Source organism: Canis lupus, chromosome 9, assembly GCF_003254725.2.
Source record: "Canis lupus dingo isolate Sandy chromosome 9, ASM325472v2, whole genome shotgun sequence".
NCBI lineage: Eukaryota > Metazoa > Chordata > Mammalia > Carnivora > Canidae > Canis > Canis lupus.
The window spans coordinates 36970463-36989778 of NC_064251.1; the positions used below are offsets into that span (position 1 = coordinate 36970463).

At 34.7% G+C, this 19316-nt stretch overlaps 1 protein-coding gene across 14 annotated transcripts in view; it reads right to left on the reverse strand.

The window, feature by feature from the left end:
- Positions 1-19316, reverse strand: part of BCAS3 (BCAS3 microtubule associated cell migration factor) — a 591457-nt gene that overhangs the window by 523449 nt on the left and 48692 nt on the right. For all 14 annotated transcript variants that reach the window (XR_007413014.1, XR_007413013.1, XR_003133737.3 and 11 more), the window contains exon 6: positions 16126-16207. Coding sequence is in view for 11 of the 14 variants with exons in the window: in XM_025440686.3 (XP_025296471.1) it covers positions 16126-16207 (82 nt within the window). In the remaining 3 variants the exon portion in view is untranslated. The remainder of the gene's footprint in view (positions 1-16125; positions 16208-19316) is intronic.

Genomic DNA, 19316 nt, shown 5'->3' on the forward strand with positions numbered 1-19316 from the left:
ACCAGTTAGCCATTCTCCTAAATTTTGTGGTCCTTACCCAGGCAAACATATACACTAGAGTTCTATTTTTGTTTTTCACATTTTAAAACTAGAGTTTTGATTAGTTCATTCACATGTTGTTGTTGTTAAATATAAACCTATATAAATTCACTTGACCTCAAATTAGATTCTTTCCATGTTACACAAGTGAAAAAAAATGGAAATTCAAAAACATTCCCAAAGTAAACCTATATACACATTAAAAACTGTAAGGCACAGTAACAGTAACAAGAGGGAAATTTTCAAGGAAACCTAAGTTAAACAGTAGGTGCCAACAAGATACTTCAAATGATAACAGCTGAGGCTCAATCCTCTCATTTTTAAGACTAAAAGCATCACAAGAAAAAAAAAAAAAAGATGCCATTCTCTGAAAGCCAAGAATCACAGTAGTCCCTTGGTGATAGTAAAAGGGGAAGGAAAGTTTAAGCCTCCTTTACCTATTCATGAGACCAAAAGAAATAAAGGACTCCCTTGGTGTTTTTATCATTTTCTTTTGCTCCTGCATCTAGCACCAGAGAAAAGGAAGCACAATTAAGGCTACAATACCTCTAAAATATCCTATATAATACTTGCAACTTTTAAAGGATCTGAGATTCAACCTCTCTAAAGATACATTACGTTTTTAACTATTATACAAATAAAATCCAAATCCAATTTATTTCTTTGCTTCATTCACAAAAATTCACCTGGAGCTTTTACTATGTACTAGGTGCTGTTCTAAACAATCTTAAGAAAAATTATCCAAAACTTAGAATTTCTGATTCTCCTTCTCCCTCTCCCTCCCCTCCTAAAAAAATTGAAAATTAAAATAAATAAATACATTTTTAATTTTTTTTAAGAGAGGCACCTGGATAGCTCAGTCAGGTAGGCATGAGACTCTTGATTTTGGCTCAAGTCATGATCTCAAGGTCCTGAGACTGAGCTGACACAGGGCTCCAAGCTAGATGTGAAGCCTGCTTAAGATTCTCTCTCTCTCCCTTTCTTTCTGCCCTTCCCCTCTCCCTCTCTAAAAAAATTTAAAAACAGGAAGGAAGGAAGGAAGGAAGGAAGGAAGGAAGGAAGGAAGGAAGGAAGGAAGGAAGGAAGGAGGGAGGGAGGGAGGGAGGGAGGGAGGGAGGGAGGGAGGGAGGGAGGGAGGGAGGGAGGAAGGAAGGAAGGAAGGAAGGAAGGAAGGAAGGAAGGAAGGAAGGAAGGAAGGAAGAGCAAAATGCTGAACTTCCATATGCAGACATAATGAAGTAATAGGGAGTAAATTTACCCACCTGCTGGAAATTAAGAAACAGATAAAATGTATGAAAAGGCATTTTCCATACATTGGACATTAGGCAACACAGGACAGTAATCCTCCATGAATGCCCCAACATACTACTCATTTATTTAGGTACTGCCAATGGCTGCTTTTGCACTATGATGGCAGAGATGAATAGTGATGGCAGATACTATATGGCCAAAAAGCCTAAAATATTTCTGATCTGGCCCTTTAAGAAGATGTTTACACACGTCTGCCTTAGAATTAAGGCTGTTCCAAACATACCAAACAAAAAGTCAAGTAATTTAAGTCAAGTATCCCAGAACAAAGCCCCAAAATACTTAAAGGAATACAAAAATACCAGCCCTGAGCAACATAAAATTTACAATATGTGGCATCCAAACAAATATTTCATGACATACAAATAAGCAAAAAAATATGATCCATAATAAGGAGATAAAACAATCAACAGAATAAACTGACATTTAAACTGCTGTGAAAAACGTACTCCATATATTCAAGAAAGTAGAGTATGAGCATATTAAAAGCACATGGAAGATCTCTCCATACAGATAAACACACACTTCTAAGAATGAAAAATACACTAGATAAGTTCTAACAACATATTAGATACTTTAGGGCAAAAGATGAGGAAACATGAAGAGACAGCAGTAGAAACTACTGGAAACACAAAAGGAGAGAAAAGACTGAAAAAATGAACAGAGCTTCAATGAGTTGTGAAACAGCATGAAGTGAGCTAAAATAGAGAAAAGAAAGAAAACATATTTGAATATGATCTGGAAAATACAGTGTTGAGAGAATAAGACAAGTCACTGGCTGGGAAAAAATATCTGAAAAAATATATATGATATATATATATCCTATATAATGTATATATTACATATATATATATATCACATTTGATTTTTATGCGATAAAGGGCTGTTATTTAAAATATACAAAGAGGGGATCTCTGGGTGGCTCAGCAGTTTCACGCCTGCCTTTGGCCCAGGGCGCGATCCTGGAGTCCCGGGATCAAGTCCCACGTCGGGCTCCCAGCATGGAGCCTGCTTCTCCCTCTGCCTGTGTCTCTGCCTCTCTCTTTCTCTCTCTCTCTCTATCATAAATAAATTAAAATTAAAATTAAAAAAATTTTGAACACCCTCTTTTTAAAAAAAATAAAAATAAAAATAAAATAAAATAAAATAAAATAAAATAAAATAAAATAAAATAAAATAAAATAAAATAATACAAAGAACTCTTAGAACTCCACAGTAAGAAAATAAACAACCTGGGATAAAGACCTGACAGACACCTTACCAAGGAAGATATACAGATGGCAAATAAGCCTATGAAAAGAGCTTATGTGGCTGTTCCACATCATATGTTATTAGGGAAAAACAAATTAAAATGAGATACCATTACACAGATAGTAGAAGGGCCAAAAAATCCAAAGCACTGACATCAAATGCTGACAAGGTTGTGGTGCAATCCACGTATATTCAGGAAATATATGGGAACTCACTGTACTTTCCAATCTTTCTGTAAATCTAAAACTGCTCTTAAAAAAGTAAAGTCCAGGGGAGTGCCTGGGTGGCTCAGTCAGTTAAGTATCTGCCTTCGGTTCAGGTCCTGATCCTGAGATCAAGTCCCAAGATAGGCTCCCTCCTCTGCAGGGAGTCTTCTTCATCCTCTGCCCTTCCCCCAACTCGTTCTTTCAATTTCTCTTACTCTCTCAAAAACATAATAAAAATAAAAAATAAAGTCTAGGGGAAAAATAAATAAATAAACACATAAACTCTAGGAGCACCTAGCTGGCTCAGTCAGTTGAGCATCCAACTCTTGGTTTTGGCTTAGATCGTGATCTCATGAGTTGTAGAACTGAGTTCTGTGTCACGCATCATGCTCAGCTGGGAGTCTGCTTAAAGATTCTCTCCCTCTGTCCCTCCCCTCACACACATATGCTCTCTCTCTCTAAAGGAAGTAAATAAATCTTAAATATATATATATTTATAAATATATATTCTATTTTTTATATTTATATAAATAACCACAATTTTTCATAAATCCACTGCTTTTGAGAAACTACCATACCACTTTCCATAGTGGCTACACTATTAAGTGGTTACACTAAACACACGGGTTCCAATTTTTCCATACCCTCACCAACACTTGCTATGTTTTGTTTTGTTCTTAATAATAGCCATCCTAATGGGTATGAAGTGGTATCTTATCATGGTTTTGATTTGCATTTTCCTAACGATGATGTTAAGCATCTTTTCATGTGCTTATGAGCCATTTTTATACCTTCTTTTTTTTTTTTTTTTTTTTTTTTTTCATTTTTATACCTTCTTTGGAGAAATATCTATTTAAGTCATATGACCATTTTTAAACAAAGTTTTTTGTTGTTGTTTTAAGATTTTAATCCAGTATGTGAAATGGTATATTACTTGAAGGTATGCAATAATGTGTTAAAGATACATATAAATCCTAAAGAATGAATAAAAACAAAACAAAGAAACATAATTAGTAGATACAATAAAGGAAAGAGATAGAGTTATAAAAATACTCAGTCCAAAAGACAGAGAGATAAGAAAAAGTAACAATGGGCACATAGGAAAAAGAGAAAACAGTGAAATGACAGAATTAAATCAATTCCCATTAATACACACATTAAATATAAATGATCTAAAAGACAAACTTAAAAAACAATGAAATATTGTATTTAAAAAAGTAACAATTATATGCTGCCCATATAAATGCATTTTACATACAAAGAAAACCAAAGATTAGAAGTAAAAAGATCACAAAAAATATATCATGCCAATACCAGTCTAAAGAAAGCAAAAATGTCTAAAATAATAACAGAAAAAAGTAGGTTTCTGGGGCAGCCCTGGTGGCTCAGTGGTTTAGCGCCGCCTTCAGCCCAGGGCGTGATCCTGGAGACCAGAGTTCAAGTCCCACATCAGGCTCCTGCATGGAGCCTGCTTCTCCCTCTGCCTGTGTCTCTGCCTCTCTCTCTCTCTCTCTGTGTGTCCCTCATGAATAAATAAATTAAAAAAAAGAAAAAGAGAAAATTAGGTTTCAGGACAAGGAACATCACCAGGGATTTCAGTAACAACAAACTGATCAATGCACAAAGATAACTTCACCATCCTAAATGTTTTTGCTCTCAATAACAGAGCAGCAAAATACATAAAGCAAAAATTGGTAAAATCAGAATACCCAATTATTATGGAAGATTTCAGCAACCCTTTCTCCACAACTGATAGAATCAGCAGAAAGACAACTCCTAAGGATAGAGATGAATGACAAGATAGGCCATAGTCTGTCATAACACAACTCTTAGACACTTAACAGATCAGAATCATATAAACTATGTCTTCTCATGATAATGGGATTAAATTAGAAATCAGTAACAGACCTCAGGAAAATCTCTTAAATTTAAAAACAAAACAACATCCTTTTAAACAGTCCATAGGTCAAGGACAAAATCACAGGGTAAGCTAGAAAATGTGTTGAACTGAAAAAAAGGAAACACAACAATGGCAGCCTATTTTTAAAAACTCAGTAAATCGGAAATTTAAAATGCATTTAGGGATGCCTGGGTGGCTCAGTGTTTAGCACCTACCTTCAGCTGAGGGCATGATCCTGGAGACCTGGGAATGAATCCCACATCGGGCTCCCTGCATGGAGACTGCTTCTCCCTCTGCCTATGTCTCTGTCTCTCTCTCTCTCTATGTCTCTCATGAATAAATAAAATCTTTAAAAAATATATAAATAAATAAAAATGAATTTTAAAATTTTAATGTAAAAACTTTTGAATATTAAAAATGTTTGCTCTTGAGAAACCTGAATGTACCCTCTGTGTTGGTGTTGATGTTGATAATGGGGGAGGATATGCATGTGTAAGGGTATAAGGGAAATCTCTGTACCTTCCTCTCAATTTTGCTATGAACCTAAATATGCTCTAAAAAGTAGTCTATTTTTAAAAATATCATTAAGGTAAATCACATAAAGGGACAAAATTTTTGTACATATTTTACACATATCTAAAAAAGGCCATGTATCCAGACTATATACAGTTCTCTTACAACTAAATAATAAAATACTATTAAAACATGGCAATAAATTCCAATACTTTTATAAAAAATAATAAAATAGCAAATTTACACAAGAAAGATCAATATCATTAGTTATTAGCATAAGTGGAACATTGTTAGTGGGAATGTAAAAAATATAGCCACTTTGGAAAAGAGCTGGGCAATTTCTTTTTTTTTTTTAAGATTTTATTTATTTATTCATGAGAGACACAGAGAGAGCCAGAGACATAGGCAGAGGGAAAAGCAGGCTCCATGAAGGGACCTCGATGTAGGGATCACGCCCTGAGCCAAGGCAGATGCTGAGCTACCCAGGTGTCCCCAGCTGGGCCTTTTCTTACAAAGATAAACCTACACTTACTACATGATTTAGTAATCGCATTCCTAACTACTCACTCAAGAGAAGTTAAAATTTGTATCTCCAAGCAACTACTTTATGCTGAGGCAAAACTGAAAACAATGCAAATGTCCATTCACTGGTGAAAGGAAAAACAAATTACAGTACATCTGGGCAATGGAATAATACTCAGATTTTTTTTTTTTTAAAGGGAATGAACAACTGAAGCACGCAACATAGATGCTTCTCAGAAGCACTATGTGAAGTGAAAGAAGCCAAGCACATATAAATGTTACATATTTCATTTTTTCAAATTCTAGAAAGGCAGAAACAATAGTGACATAAATTATATTAGTCATTGCTGGTGCTCCAGGTGTGGGGAGGTAAGGGGCACAAAGGACAAGGCAACTTTCGTTTTAAGGAACTTAATTAAAATGTAATTCACACAAATACATTTCACCAATTTAATATGTACAATTCGATGGTTTCTAGTATATTTAGAGTTATGCAACCATCACAATTCACTGCAGACTGTTTTCATTACACGAAAAAAGAAATCCAGTGTACATTAACAATCATTCCTCAAACTCTCATAGTCTCTCAACCACTAACATGCCTTCTGTATGGATTTGCTTATTCTGGATATTTCATATAAATGAAGTCAACAAATTATGGCCCTTTGCGGATGCTTTCTTTTACTTATTAGCATGATGTTTTCAAGGTCCCTGTTGTAGCATTTATCACAACGTCATTTATTTGTGGCCAAATAATATTCCATTGCATGGTTATACCACATTTTCTTTATCAGTAGATAGATATTTGGGTTGTTTCCACTTTTCAGCTACTGTGAACTGAGCAGCTATAAATATTCACATACAAATTTCTGTGTAGAGGTATGTTTTCACTTTTATTGGTTGCATGCTTAGAAGTAGAATTGCTGGCTCTTTGGTAATTTCATATTTAATATTTTTAAGGAATTGCCATGCTTAAAAATATTGCCATGCTTAAAAAACCATGCCAGCGGTTGTACTACCTTAACATTTTCATAGTAACATATGACAATTCCAAGGAGTCCACATCCTCACCAACATGTGTTATCTCTCTTGTACACAGCCATTTTAGTAGGTTTAAATTGGAAAAGGGACTTTTTACAGGGATAGAAAGGCTCTGTATTCTGATTGTGCTGGTAGCTATATAACTGCATCCATCTGACAAAACTCAAATTATATACCTAAAGTCCATGAGTTTTGTTGTATGTAAGTTATTTCTCAAAAGAGATGAATTCTCTGAGGTGCCTAGGTGGCTCAGTTGGTTAAGTGTCTGACTCTTGGTTTCTGCTCAGGTCACACTCTCAGGGTTGTGAGATCCGGCCCCACCAGTCTCTGCACTCAGCACAGAGTCTGCTAGAGATTTTCTTCTTTTCTTTTCTTTTCTTTTCTTTTCTTTTCTTACTTTCTTTCTTTTTTTCTTTCTCTCTCTCTCTCTCTCTCTCCCCCTCCCACCCCGCTGCCCTTCCTCTGGCTTGCACTCATAAATAAATAAATATAAATAAATGAATGAATGAATGAATGTACCTAGGTGGCTCAGTCAGTTAAGCATGTTCCTTCAGCTCAGGTCATGATCCCTGGGTCCTGGGACGAGCTCCACATCTGGCTCCCTGTTCAGCAGGGAGTTTGCTTTTCTCTCGCCCTCTGCCCCTCATGCCCAGCTCAAGTACACACACAGGTCCTCTCTCCCTCTCAAATAAAGAAATAAAATCTTTTAAAAAATAAATAAATAAAACCTTTAAAAGATGAATTTTTAAAGGCTTACTTTATAATAACTATGCTTAGAAAATTATGAGTTTTCACTTTCACACCTAGGAATGTGTTATGATAAATGAACACAGATTTCCAAGACCACAACTTGTCCAATTCACTAAGACACCCACTTCTTCTTTACAGTTCTACAGTAAAAAGCATTTAAGCTGGACTGATAATCATCAGCATCTCCATTACAAGTCTGTTTATTTGGGTCAGAATCATTAAGCTCACATGTAATTTAGTTGTTTCGTGTTACACCTTTGTTTTTATCTGATTGGAGATATCCGTCACTAACCCTTTTGATGTACTTTTAATAGTTTATATGGAATCCTGTAAAAGGGAATCAACATTTCTTTTCAACAGCTGATTTAATTTAAGGTAAATGTAACTTGAATAGACTACAGCTGCTTTTGTGACATACGCTAGTCTGACAGTTTAAAATTTTAAATGTTGTTATGTAGGATAATGGCTTTTCTATATATCCGTGCCCCTTATTGACTATTTTAATTGCTCTTCACCTTTAGACTGAACAACCAACAACTTCAAATACAATGAAGACAATAAGAAACTGAAGAAATTTTAGACTTTCAAAATGGAAGAAAATACAGAGAAACAGAGCTACTTTTTACATATTTCAGTGAATACACAACAGTTTGATTTCTTCAGAGACATAGACTAGAAACAACTGGATTTGGTAGAAGTGTTTCTCTGTAATCATGGACACAGCGAGGCTAATGATTAAGAGGCCAAGCTTTAAAGTTCAAATTCCAGTTCTACCACCCATCAGCTGTATGTCTTTATGCCAGCCAATTACCCTCTTTGAGCTTTTAGTCTCCTTACCTATCAAACCGGGTAATGGTACTCACCTTTGCAGACTAGCAGTAAAGTGATGATAATGTATATAATCAACCTAGAATTTCATCTGAAAAATATCAAGCATTATTATTCGCTTCATTTATAAATTAACTTCCTCTCTGTTCAGTACACTTCCCTTTCACTACAGCCCACATATGAAAAGCTCTTAATCACAGGGTTCAAATGGGTATAAACTAAGAATACTTTTAGATCAATGTCTCAGATTCAACACCCATGACATCACAAAAACTAAAAAACTAAAAAAATAGCACTTCTAACACAGGTATTCTCTCCTGGAAACACTGTTTATCCAACCAAAAACATTAAAGAAATTTAAGAGGAACAGAACCTATGTTTCCAGTCATAATTTACCTAAATCACAGGAGCAAAATTTTGTAAAAACCTAAATGATTCCAAGTAGTAAAAGCCCCAATGATAAAGACTAGGTGTTATTTAAAACACACACACACACACACACACACACACACACACACCCCAAACTGAGAAGTAATTAGAGCAGAAAACATTAGGGAGGCCCTAAATCTCATAGTTTGGCCATTTAAAATGTCAATAAGCCTGTTTCCTCTTTGCAAAATACTGGTAATGACTGTAAGCAAATGTCAGTTGGCCTACTTTGGAAGGTTGCTGGTGTCTTGGTTGAACAGACTGTGTGTGTGTGTGTGTGTGCACACGCGCACGCTCATGTTTTATGTTTACAGGATTTACTTGTTTAACATTAGAATTTTATAGCAAAAAAAAAATATATATATATATAGCAAACCCTTCTGGAGAAGTTAATCAAAATTCCTAAATTCACACAGATGAAAAAACAAACAGCTCTACTTTGTGATAAAAACCACATTTACATCTGTTTGAAAAGGATGAGGCTGGTAGTTGTACTTTATGAAAAATAATGAAAACATGACACCTAGAAGTGTTTGAAAATTTACAAAAATAAGCAAATGGAAGAAAGTTTAACAATTCTAGAATTATTCTGCTGGTTTATTTCTAGGAAAATAACTTCAGCCATTTATATCGTTTAAAAAAAAAAGCAACACCTGGTTTTTTTGACTGCATGGGTAGGCTATAATATTTTAAGTTTAAGAAAATACTTGGCATTTACACTCCAGTAATAAAAAAATGAGTTGGATCTTAGGGATTTTTTTAGAAACCTTTTAATATTTTGAGATATGAAACTGCAAATTCCTTACTTAGCAAGACGATAAATAACAGTACCTTTCCAGCAGGAAGTAATAATGAAATAATCTAGAAGAAATAAGCCAGGTTGGCTACCTGGTATTGTGGATGAGTACCAGAAATTAGGCTCAGAGACATCTGAGGAAACTATCTCCAAAGTCCTATTCTCAGAAAAAGATACTAGCTTATAAGAATTAGTTCTAAGACATTCTCATATGAAGAGAGTTCAGGTACTCAGTACACTGGACTCCTAAGAATAATGAATAAGATTGAATCTGCATTTCTAAGAAATCTGATTCAAGTCTGAGACCAAAATGATCATCTTTCTCCATAACCAATAAGGAAACAGCATGAGTACAAGGCTAATATAACTCCTAATTGAGTTACAGGCTCTATTAGAGTTAAAAACAGCATTATTCATTTGATCACTGATAAATGATAAATATACTTTATAGAAAAGTAGAGTTCTGGTTTCTCTTCTGTCAAATACAGAATAAATTCATTTTGGGTCACTATTTATATTCCACATAATCAAGCAAAGCACTGCAAAGGATGAGGTGATTAGTAAATTACTGTTCCCATGATTCCAAAGAAACACATATAGTATGGGAAAGACCATAATAAAGGAGAGATTCCCCACCCCAAAAAAAAAAAACTATGAAAATCAGAGGCTGGCAAGGAACAATCAAGAAAATATTAAAATAAAACAAATAACAAAAAATGTAATTCAACTTTCAAGGATAGTCATGATTTAAAGTTAGACATGGTTATAAAATATGCAAATATTTTCTTTGATTCTAGAGATTTGCATGAAACTAAAGACATAAAACAAAAACTGATAGATTTCACCAAATAACCTGACAAATGGCAAACTATATATGAAATATATAGGATACATATCCATAATAATATATCACTAATAATAACAATGAAGAGCTCAATCAATAAAAGCAAAGAGTACAAACAAGCATGACATTAATTAGAATAAAGAGCAAATATATGAAGATTGTCCACTTTCCCTAGCACTCAAAGACCAAAAAATTACAAATGAAGAGGATTTTCCTCCACCAGATATGAAAAGACTAAAAAGAATCATAAAAGTTCGTAGAGGACAGGCTTGAAGAAAAAAGGAATTTTCATGTATAGATGACAGTATACTCTCTAAGAAGCAACTTTACAATATGTATCAAAATTTTACATGTATATATTCTTTGACCCAGTTATTAATTCCCTTCTAAGAGTTATCCTAAGAAAATAATTCCTCATATTTTTAAATAGACACATATATAGAAGTGTGTAACAACTTGTTAAAAGGAAAAGTTAAAATTAATATAAATGTTTATACAAAAAAAAAAAAAGACACACACACACACCTAAGAGCCAAAATGTGAAACATATGTAAAGAACTTGAATCATGGGGATCCCTGGGTGGCTCAGTGGTTTAGCGCCTGCCTTTGGCCCAGGGCATGATCCTGGAGTCCTGGGATCAAGTCCCATGTCAGGCTTCTGCATGGGGCCTGCTTCTCCCTCTGCCTGTGTCTCTGCCTCTCTCTCTCTCTCTTTCTCTCTCTCTAATGAATAAATAAATAAAAATCATTTAAAAAAAAAGAACTTGAATCAGACCCTGAACATAATGCTACAAGTTAATTTCACGATGCTAAGGGAAAAAGTCAGGAAATGTATACTCTGTGAATACAAGTATCACAGTACCTAGAGGAAGCAAGAAAGGGAAGGAAGGAGGTAACCCTAGGTTTATCTCTGATAACACAGAATCAAGTGATTTTTCACTTTCTAAACATAAATATTAATATGTTTCATTTCACATGTGAAGTACTGAGATACTAAAAACCACAATGGCTATGGAAAGTAATAAATACAAAGAATTTGCTTTACTTGAAATAAGTTCTAGAAAGATTTGAAGGATAGTAACAGTTTTTATCTGATATAAGAATACCAACTGATGGGTCATAGTTTTCTGAAGCACTGTCCTAAAATATTCTAAAGCAGGTGGGTTCATTAAGAAAGTAATCAATTACTGATAGTGACCAAGACGTAGGAAAGCATAAACTATGTTGATACAAGTAAATAACCATTTTTACTATGTTTAATACTATATTTAATATTCCCTTCTGTGGGATAAAATACTGTCCAAATCCTTCAGTTTTTCACTTTTAATTAAAGGACAAGACTTTCCACAGAAATACCTACAGAAAGGAAATTTTTCTTCAGGTCAGAATTTTCAAAAGATTATGCCATATAGCAACTTTCAACAAATATTAACACCTTTTATCAAGTATTTGGTGAGGCACTTAAGATATGAAGACAAACTACAAATCTACCAAGAGATATGGGGCACTCAGCTGGCTCAGTCAATGGGGCATGCAACTCCTGATCTCAGGGTTATGAGTTCAAACTCTACACTGGGTATAGCGATAATTAAAAGAGAAAAAAAAAAAAAAAACCCTTAAAAAAAAGTCTAGGAAGAGACAAATGAACAACTGAAAAAACAAAACAACACAAAATAAACCAAAAAACCAGTAAGTCCCAGGGTGCCTGGGTGATACAACTGGTTGAGCATCTGACTCTTGGTTTCAGCCTGTTCAGGTTATAATCACAGGGTCGTGAGATTGAGCCCTGAACTGAGCCCCCAGTTGGCTCCATGCTCTATACAGAGTCTACTTGGGATTCTCTCTCCCTCTTCCTTTGTCCCTCCTCCCTGCACACACTCACTCTTTCTCACTTCCTCTAAAATAAATAAATAAATATTTTTAAAAAAGTATGTCCTAGGAGAACACATACTATTAACATTTAATATAGGGCAAAAAAGGTTAGAAGGACATGAGAATTCTAGAAAATGAAACAGCAATGAAATGACCTTATGAAGGATGGATCATTTGAGGAAATGAAAGAAGTTCAGTACAACTATCACAAAGGAGTACTTTACAGCAAGGAAGGGGAAGATGGGGGACAATGGTTAAGGATGAATGAAAAATGATGCTGGAAAAATACACAGCGAGGGGATCAGTTCACAAAAGATCAAATGAACCTGGAATATGACAGCTGTGCTAAAGTTACTTATTAATTTTAAGTTTATAGATTCTTTTGTATTTTACATATATACCATCAAATTATCAATGAATAAAGACAATTTCATATCTTTCATTCCAGTATTTATATTAGAATATAATATTGCCTTATGGTAATGGCTGGGACCTGCATTCAAAGATAAAATACAAGTCATAACAGAAGACATCCCAAACTCAGAAGGAAAGTATTTAATATATCACTACTGAGTATGATGTTAGCTGAAGATTTTTATAATTGAGAATGTTTCTTTCTATCCTAATTTGCTGAAAGTTGTTGTTTTTTTTTTAAGATTTTATTTAGAGAGAGCATGCAAACATGGGGAGAGGCAGAGGGAAAGAGAGAGAGAGAATCGTCAAGCTGACTCTGTGCTGAGCACAGAGCCCAACAAGGGGCTTGATCTCATGACCCTAAGATCACAATCTGAGTTGAAATCAAGAGTCAAATACTTAACCGAATGAGCCACTCAGACTCCCTGCTGAAAGTGTTTTTCAATCATAAATGACTATTAAATTTTATCAAAGTTTTTTTTCCACTTCTAATAAGATGATTATATGGATTTTCTCCTTCGTTTCATTAATACGAATTATACTGATTGATTTTCAAACGTTAACCAACCTTCTATTTCTGAAATATCCCTTACTTGGTCATGATATATAATTCTTTTTATACATCATTGGATTCTATTTAGTAACATTGCTATGTAAATTACACCAAGAAAGAAAGAAGAGATAGGGAGAGGGAAGGAAGAGTGGAAGAGGAGAGCAAGCTGAGAGGGAGAGAGCAAGGTGTTGGGTATGAGAAGGTTAAGAATAAGGAAAACATGATAGTAGAAAGAATTACTCAACAGAAGAATTAGTAACCCACACTGAGACAATCTCCCAAAAGAACATGAAAAATAACTTTTTTTAGAAAGGTTTTATTTATTCATTCATGAGAGACACGGAGAAAGAAGCAGAGACACAGGCAGAAGGAGAAGCAGGCTCCACGCAGGGAGCCTGACATGGGACTTGATACCGAGACTCCAGGATCATGTCCTGGGCTGAAGGCAGGAGTTAAACTGCTGAGCCACCCAGATGTCCCAAAAAACAACTTTTCTAAATTAATCATTCTAGGAGGTCTAACAGCCAAGCAATAGAAGTACCAGAAAGAGAGAACAAAGAAAACTTAGAAGAAATCAAAAAAGTAATTTAAGAAATTTTCTCTAAACTATACTACTTGCATTCCCACACTGAAAGGGCCCAGGACAATGTACGAATTAATAAACATTATAAAGTTTCAGAACTCTAGGAACAAAGAACATTCTACTATATCCCTTAGAGAAAAACATACCATAGACAAAGGTATCAAAATGGCTTCAGACTCTTCAACCATAACGCTAGATTGATGCCTTCAAAATTCTCAACTAACATCATTTACAAACAAGTATTTGTTAACCAGCCAAATTACCAAACAAGAATTTAAAAAGAATAGAGACATCTTCAAACAAAATTTACCACAAAGCTACTAAAGGACTTACTCCATCAAAATGATCACACAAAGCAAAATAGGCTAAAGAGAGGGATGACGTGTTCTATTTTCCATTACAAACTTTATGTGATCAGTCACATGTAGGACTTCAGTAAAAACAAATCTAGAAAATTAATCAAATACAGTGACAAGTAACTTTTGTATAAGAACATTTAGCTATGGGCAGCCCAGGTAGATCAGCGGGTTAGAGCTGCCTTTGGCCCGGGGCGTGATCCTAGAGACCCGGGATTGAGTCCTGAGTCAGGCTCCCTGCATGGAGTCTGCTTCTCCCTCTGTCTGTGTCTCTGCCTCTCTCTCTCTCTCTCTCTCCTCTCTCTCTCTCTCTTTCTCTCTGTGTCTCTCATAAATAAAATCTTTAAAAAAAAAAAAAAGAACATTTAGCTATGTGAAATTACATTTCAAATCTAATATTCTATTTTTAAAAGTAAGTATATTATAGGAGAGAGAGAAACTGGTTAACTAGACAAAATAAATTAAACATACTCAAATTCTACTAGCAATATTAACTTTTATAGTTTTATACTCTCTCATGAAGTATTTCTGCCCAAAGTTGAGAAAAGCTGAACATTAATGAACATTAATAACTGGCATAAACAAAAAACCTTCATAAATGATCTGAAGGAAGAAAAATCGGCCTCTGTGAATTACATACAAAAGAAACAAAGACCTAGCAAAGTCTTTTAATAATAAAGTTGTTCTTGAGTCCAACCATCAGAGAGAAAGCTGGTTATTCCCAAAACCTTCTGGAAAAAGATGTTCCACGATCCTCCTCATCAAAGGATTTCATCAAAACTCAAATGCAACAAAAGACAGAACAAGAGAGAGAGAGCAAAGGAGAGACAGCTGAACTCTGGATATACCATAGAGTCCAATAACAAGGAGAAAAATCTCCACGTGACTGCAGGATGTTGTTGCCTTGTTACTTCACCCTTCCATTTCAATTAAAGACTTAATCACTAAATTAATCCCTGACATTACTTATGCATATGGTCAATGCATAATGCACATGGTAGTAAGTTTTGGTTAAATAGCATTCTTACAGTTTAGAGAATTAACTGCTCAATGAAGTATTACAAGGAAGATTACCCAACTTCTGGAAAAACTTTAAAAATATAACAGAATTAAAATATTTTCATATCCTCTTTCTTAAAAGATTTTAAAGTATGCAAATAAGATGAAAATGTGTTTTTATTGCTGGTGCAAAAACATTCCTGAGTGAACACAGGCAAGTAAATGAGAAAACACAACAGAAAGCTTGGATCATTAAAGAGCCGGGAGTTGTTCGGGCACCCAAATAGCAGGTTTAATTTAAACATGTATTTGATTTTTTAAATAAAAACAAAACATATGCAATATTTAAATACAACATTAGGCATTAAGAAGTATTTGTTGTTAGAGATCAGAGGTCAGAGCCTGAAACTGTACTTCTGACACAGCTGGGAAGGCAGACAGCAGACTCATCAACTAGCGAGATGATGGTGAAAACCAAGCTCTCCAAGCAAGTTAGGAATAACCGAGAAGAGCAAAGACGTGAGAACAAAGACTCGGGGAATACCCACAGAAGGAAGCCAAGCCAGAAACATTAACAAAAGCAGCCCCATAAGCAAGGAAGGGATCTGGTAAGAGCAATGCCATGGAAACCAAGAGAGAAGAGGGCTTCAGGAGCGAGCCAGCAAAGTCAGAGGCTAAATCGAGATCAAAGAGGATGAAGACAAATCAAAAGCACAGTAGAATGTGACTGGCCATATTGAACTGGTTAAGATTACCTATTTCCATCTCAACGGACAGAACAAGAGTTTATCTTGTGGGGAGGGTGGGAAAGAGATGGACACTTAGAGAACAGACTTCAGTTATCATTCTCGCTGTCTGTAATCCAAGAGCAATAAAAGAGAAACTCTGGGGTGATTTGTTTCTTCTAAGGGCTACACTCACCGAACTGTGGAGCAGGCAGGATTCTGGCGGCTCGAATGGGGCCATGGCGGACAGAAAAGAGTTCCTGTGCTTCCCCACTGATCTGCACAAGAACACAGACAATTTCAGTGAATGAGAACAGAGGTCAGAACATGATTATAAGAAAATGAGATCTCCTAAATTTCATCAAATTTTTTTTGTCTGAGATGTAACATATGTACACATGCACACAGACGCACACATTTATGGCTGTTCACACACTTAAGTATATTCATGTTTAAATTATCACAAATATTTTCAGAAAATGCTAAGAGCACACGCACTTGATATATATAGGAAAATGAACGATCTGTTCTTAAAGTCTTTCATTCTTGTCTTTAAGAAACTCCTGTTAAGTCTGCTCAGTTCCTGCATGATGGCCTTCCATTTTAGAGCAAAGCAACTATGATTTTTTTTAATTAATACAGTTTTCCATGTCAGATAAAGGTAAATATTCTTAGTATTCTGAAAAGCAGAACTTAAATGTTGTAGTAACTTTCATAAATACATTATAAATGAGAAAAGGCAAAACATATTGCAAAGAACACTGTGGTGAATGTGAATGACCTGTGTACCCAGTTATGGTCCTACAACTAACCTAACTGTTAACCACCATGAGTAAATCATTTAACATATATAAACCCGTATTTTTTTCTTTTTAAAATAAATTTTGAATGACAATTATATATATTAAGGTGTATGACATGATTTAATATGCATATATGATAAAATGATCACTGCAGCCATCTCTTCAGTTACCTGGTTTGTATGATGACAGCACCAGTTTTCCAGTATTCAATACAGTGTTATTAACTATATTCATCACACACAAACATTAGATCCATAGACCTACTCATCTTACATAACTGCAACTCTGTACCCTTTGACCAACATCTCTCCATTCCCCCCACCTCCCCTAGGCCTGAATTCTCTTTTGCATTTATAAACTGAAAAGGTAAAGGGGCTAAAGGACCTCAAATATACTTGTAATTTCCATATTCTATGAATTATAAAAGTAATATGTAATAAATGTCATTTTTATTAAACACCTCGATCAAACACCATATGAATGTCTATTCGTTTTGAATCTTATCAGATTTATATCTCAGATATAAAGCATGCAGTAGCCTGTTAATCCAAAGGTAAAAGAGATACGACAATATATATGTTGAGTATGAAAACAATCACTTTCCAAAATTAGTGGCTCAAGGAAACACTCTGCTGTTAATTGAAGTATTGACCAGATTAAATTAGAATTAAAAAAAGGCTTTCCAGGGCAGCTCCGGTGGCGCAGCAGTTTAGTGCCGCCTGCAGCCTAGGGTGTGATCCTGGAGACCGGGGATCGAGTCCCACATTGGGCTCCTTGCGTGGAGCCTGCTTCTCCCTCTGCCTGCCTCTCTCTCTCTCTCTGTCTCTCATGAATAAATTTTAAAAATCTTTAAAAAAAAAAAAAAAAGGCTTCCAGACTGTTTTAAGTGGTAATGTAGCTCCCAATACATTTTCATAATTCTCAAGTGTTTGATGGAATACATGATATCAGACAGGGAAAATGGCAAAAAATATATATATAAAACTAGTTCTAAATACCCAAGAACTGACGACAGGTGTAGTAAGATAAACATTCAATGGAGGAAACATGCTGATGGTAGTTTTATAATAGGCCTGCCAAACAAACAGTTTACAATATCAACAATATATATATAAGATAAAAGGCTTATAAAGCTTTCAATATTACACTGTAAATCTGCAGAGATGTCTTTAACTACTTTTTCAGATCTCCAGCTTTTCTTCTATCTGAATTTAAAAGCTGCAAAACTATCAATATTTTGTTTCTTTGAATGTTAAATTATGATGATGCTTAAAGAGCTATCATATTCATTTTGCTTATAAAAATTATTACAACTCATTGACTGACCACAATGGCAAATCCCTCTGCAACACTTGGGATACAGAAGATTTAAGGAATGCTAGGCTCTTCACACTAACTGTGCAACAACAGCACCACCTATCACCAATTACATATACCAAAGCCATAAACTCAATATAGCAAAAGATAAGAATTGAGCCTTCTACAAATTCCTTTTTGAACTTTAATTTTCTACATGAAAAACATGGCCATTACATATTGGAGCTCTTAAGTTTACAGTTCACTATTAGAGAACAGAATTTAAAATCTAGAGCAAGTTTCAAAAGGTCACTTTGTTCAACCTCCCACCCAATGCAAGAGTCATACATTCTCTGAAATCTAAACATATAAAATCTAAGTATCTGATCTTAAGCACATTTGCACTGAAAGGTATATCACTAATATAATCCAATTATATTATGGAGTTATTATTGCTACCTCCATGAAAATAGAGATATAAGAATGGATAAGTAATATTCTTCTTCAATATACATACTATTCTACTAACAAGAAAATAAAAAATTATAAAACAATACTGTAGAATTTGCACTGAAATTATAATTCAGAGCAACAAGAAACACTTCTCACTATAACAAATGTAAGCTCATATCTACAACAAATCATAGTATTCTGACACAAAATCTGCTCTGTACTATTACTGTCATATGCCACAGGTCTAGCATTTGGCTTTTGGTTCTCTGAAATAAATCTTCAAGTTAAAAAAAAAAAAAAAGTCTAATCATGTTTAACTGAGGTATGTACTAAATTATACTAAATAATAAAGAATAAGGCAAACCTGCCTTGGCACTCTCACAGTATGATAAACTTTGGTTAGCACTGGATTCAATGCACAAGAGCTTACTCTGACATTGAAAAACATTTTGAAATCTGAACACACCATGCTCCTCAGCATAACAGCTTTCAAAACAGACCTAAATGCTCTATTCTATTCCAAGCTTCTACTCTAAATCCCTCTTTAAATATACAGGAACAGGTAAGAAAAAAACACTAGGAATGATTACAAAACACATCCTGCATTTATTATCCATCCTTTTCTACCTCTAAGCTAAATCCTAGAATCTTTAATTATAACATAAGGGAAGGGGAATGAAGAAACATTCTGTTGCTATTTATATATATTTGTGAATATGTTCAAATCAAGATTGTCAGAAGCATAATTCTAAAGTATCCTAAGTGAGTAGCAAACATCAAATTTTGGAGAGGAGGGAACTCTCCAAATTGTGGGTACAACTGCTACATTGGAATA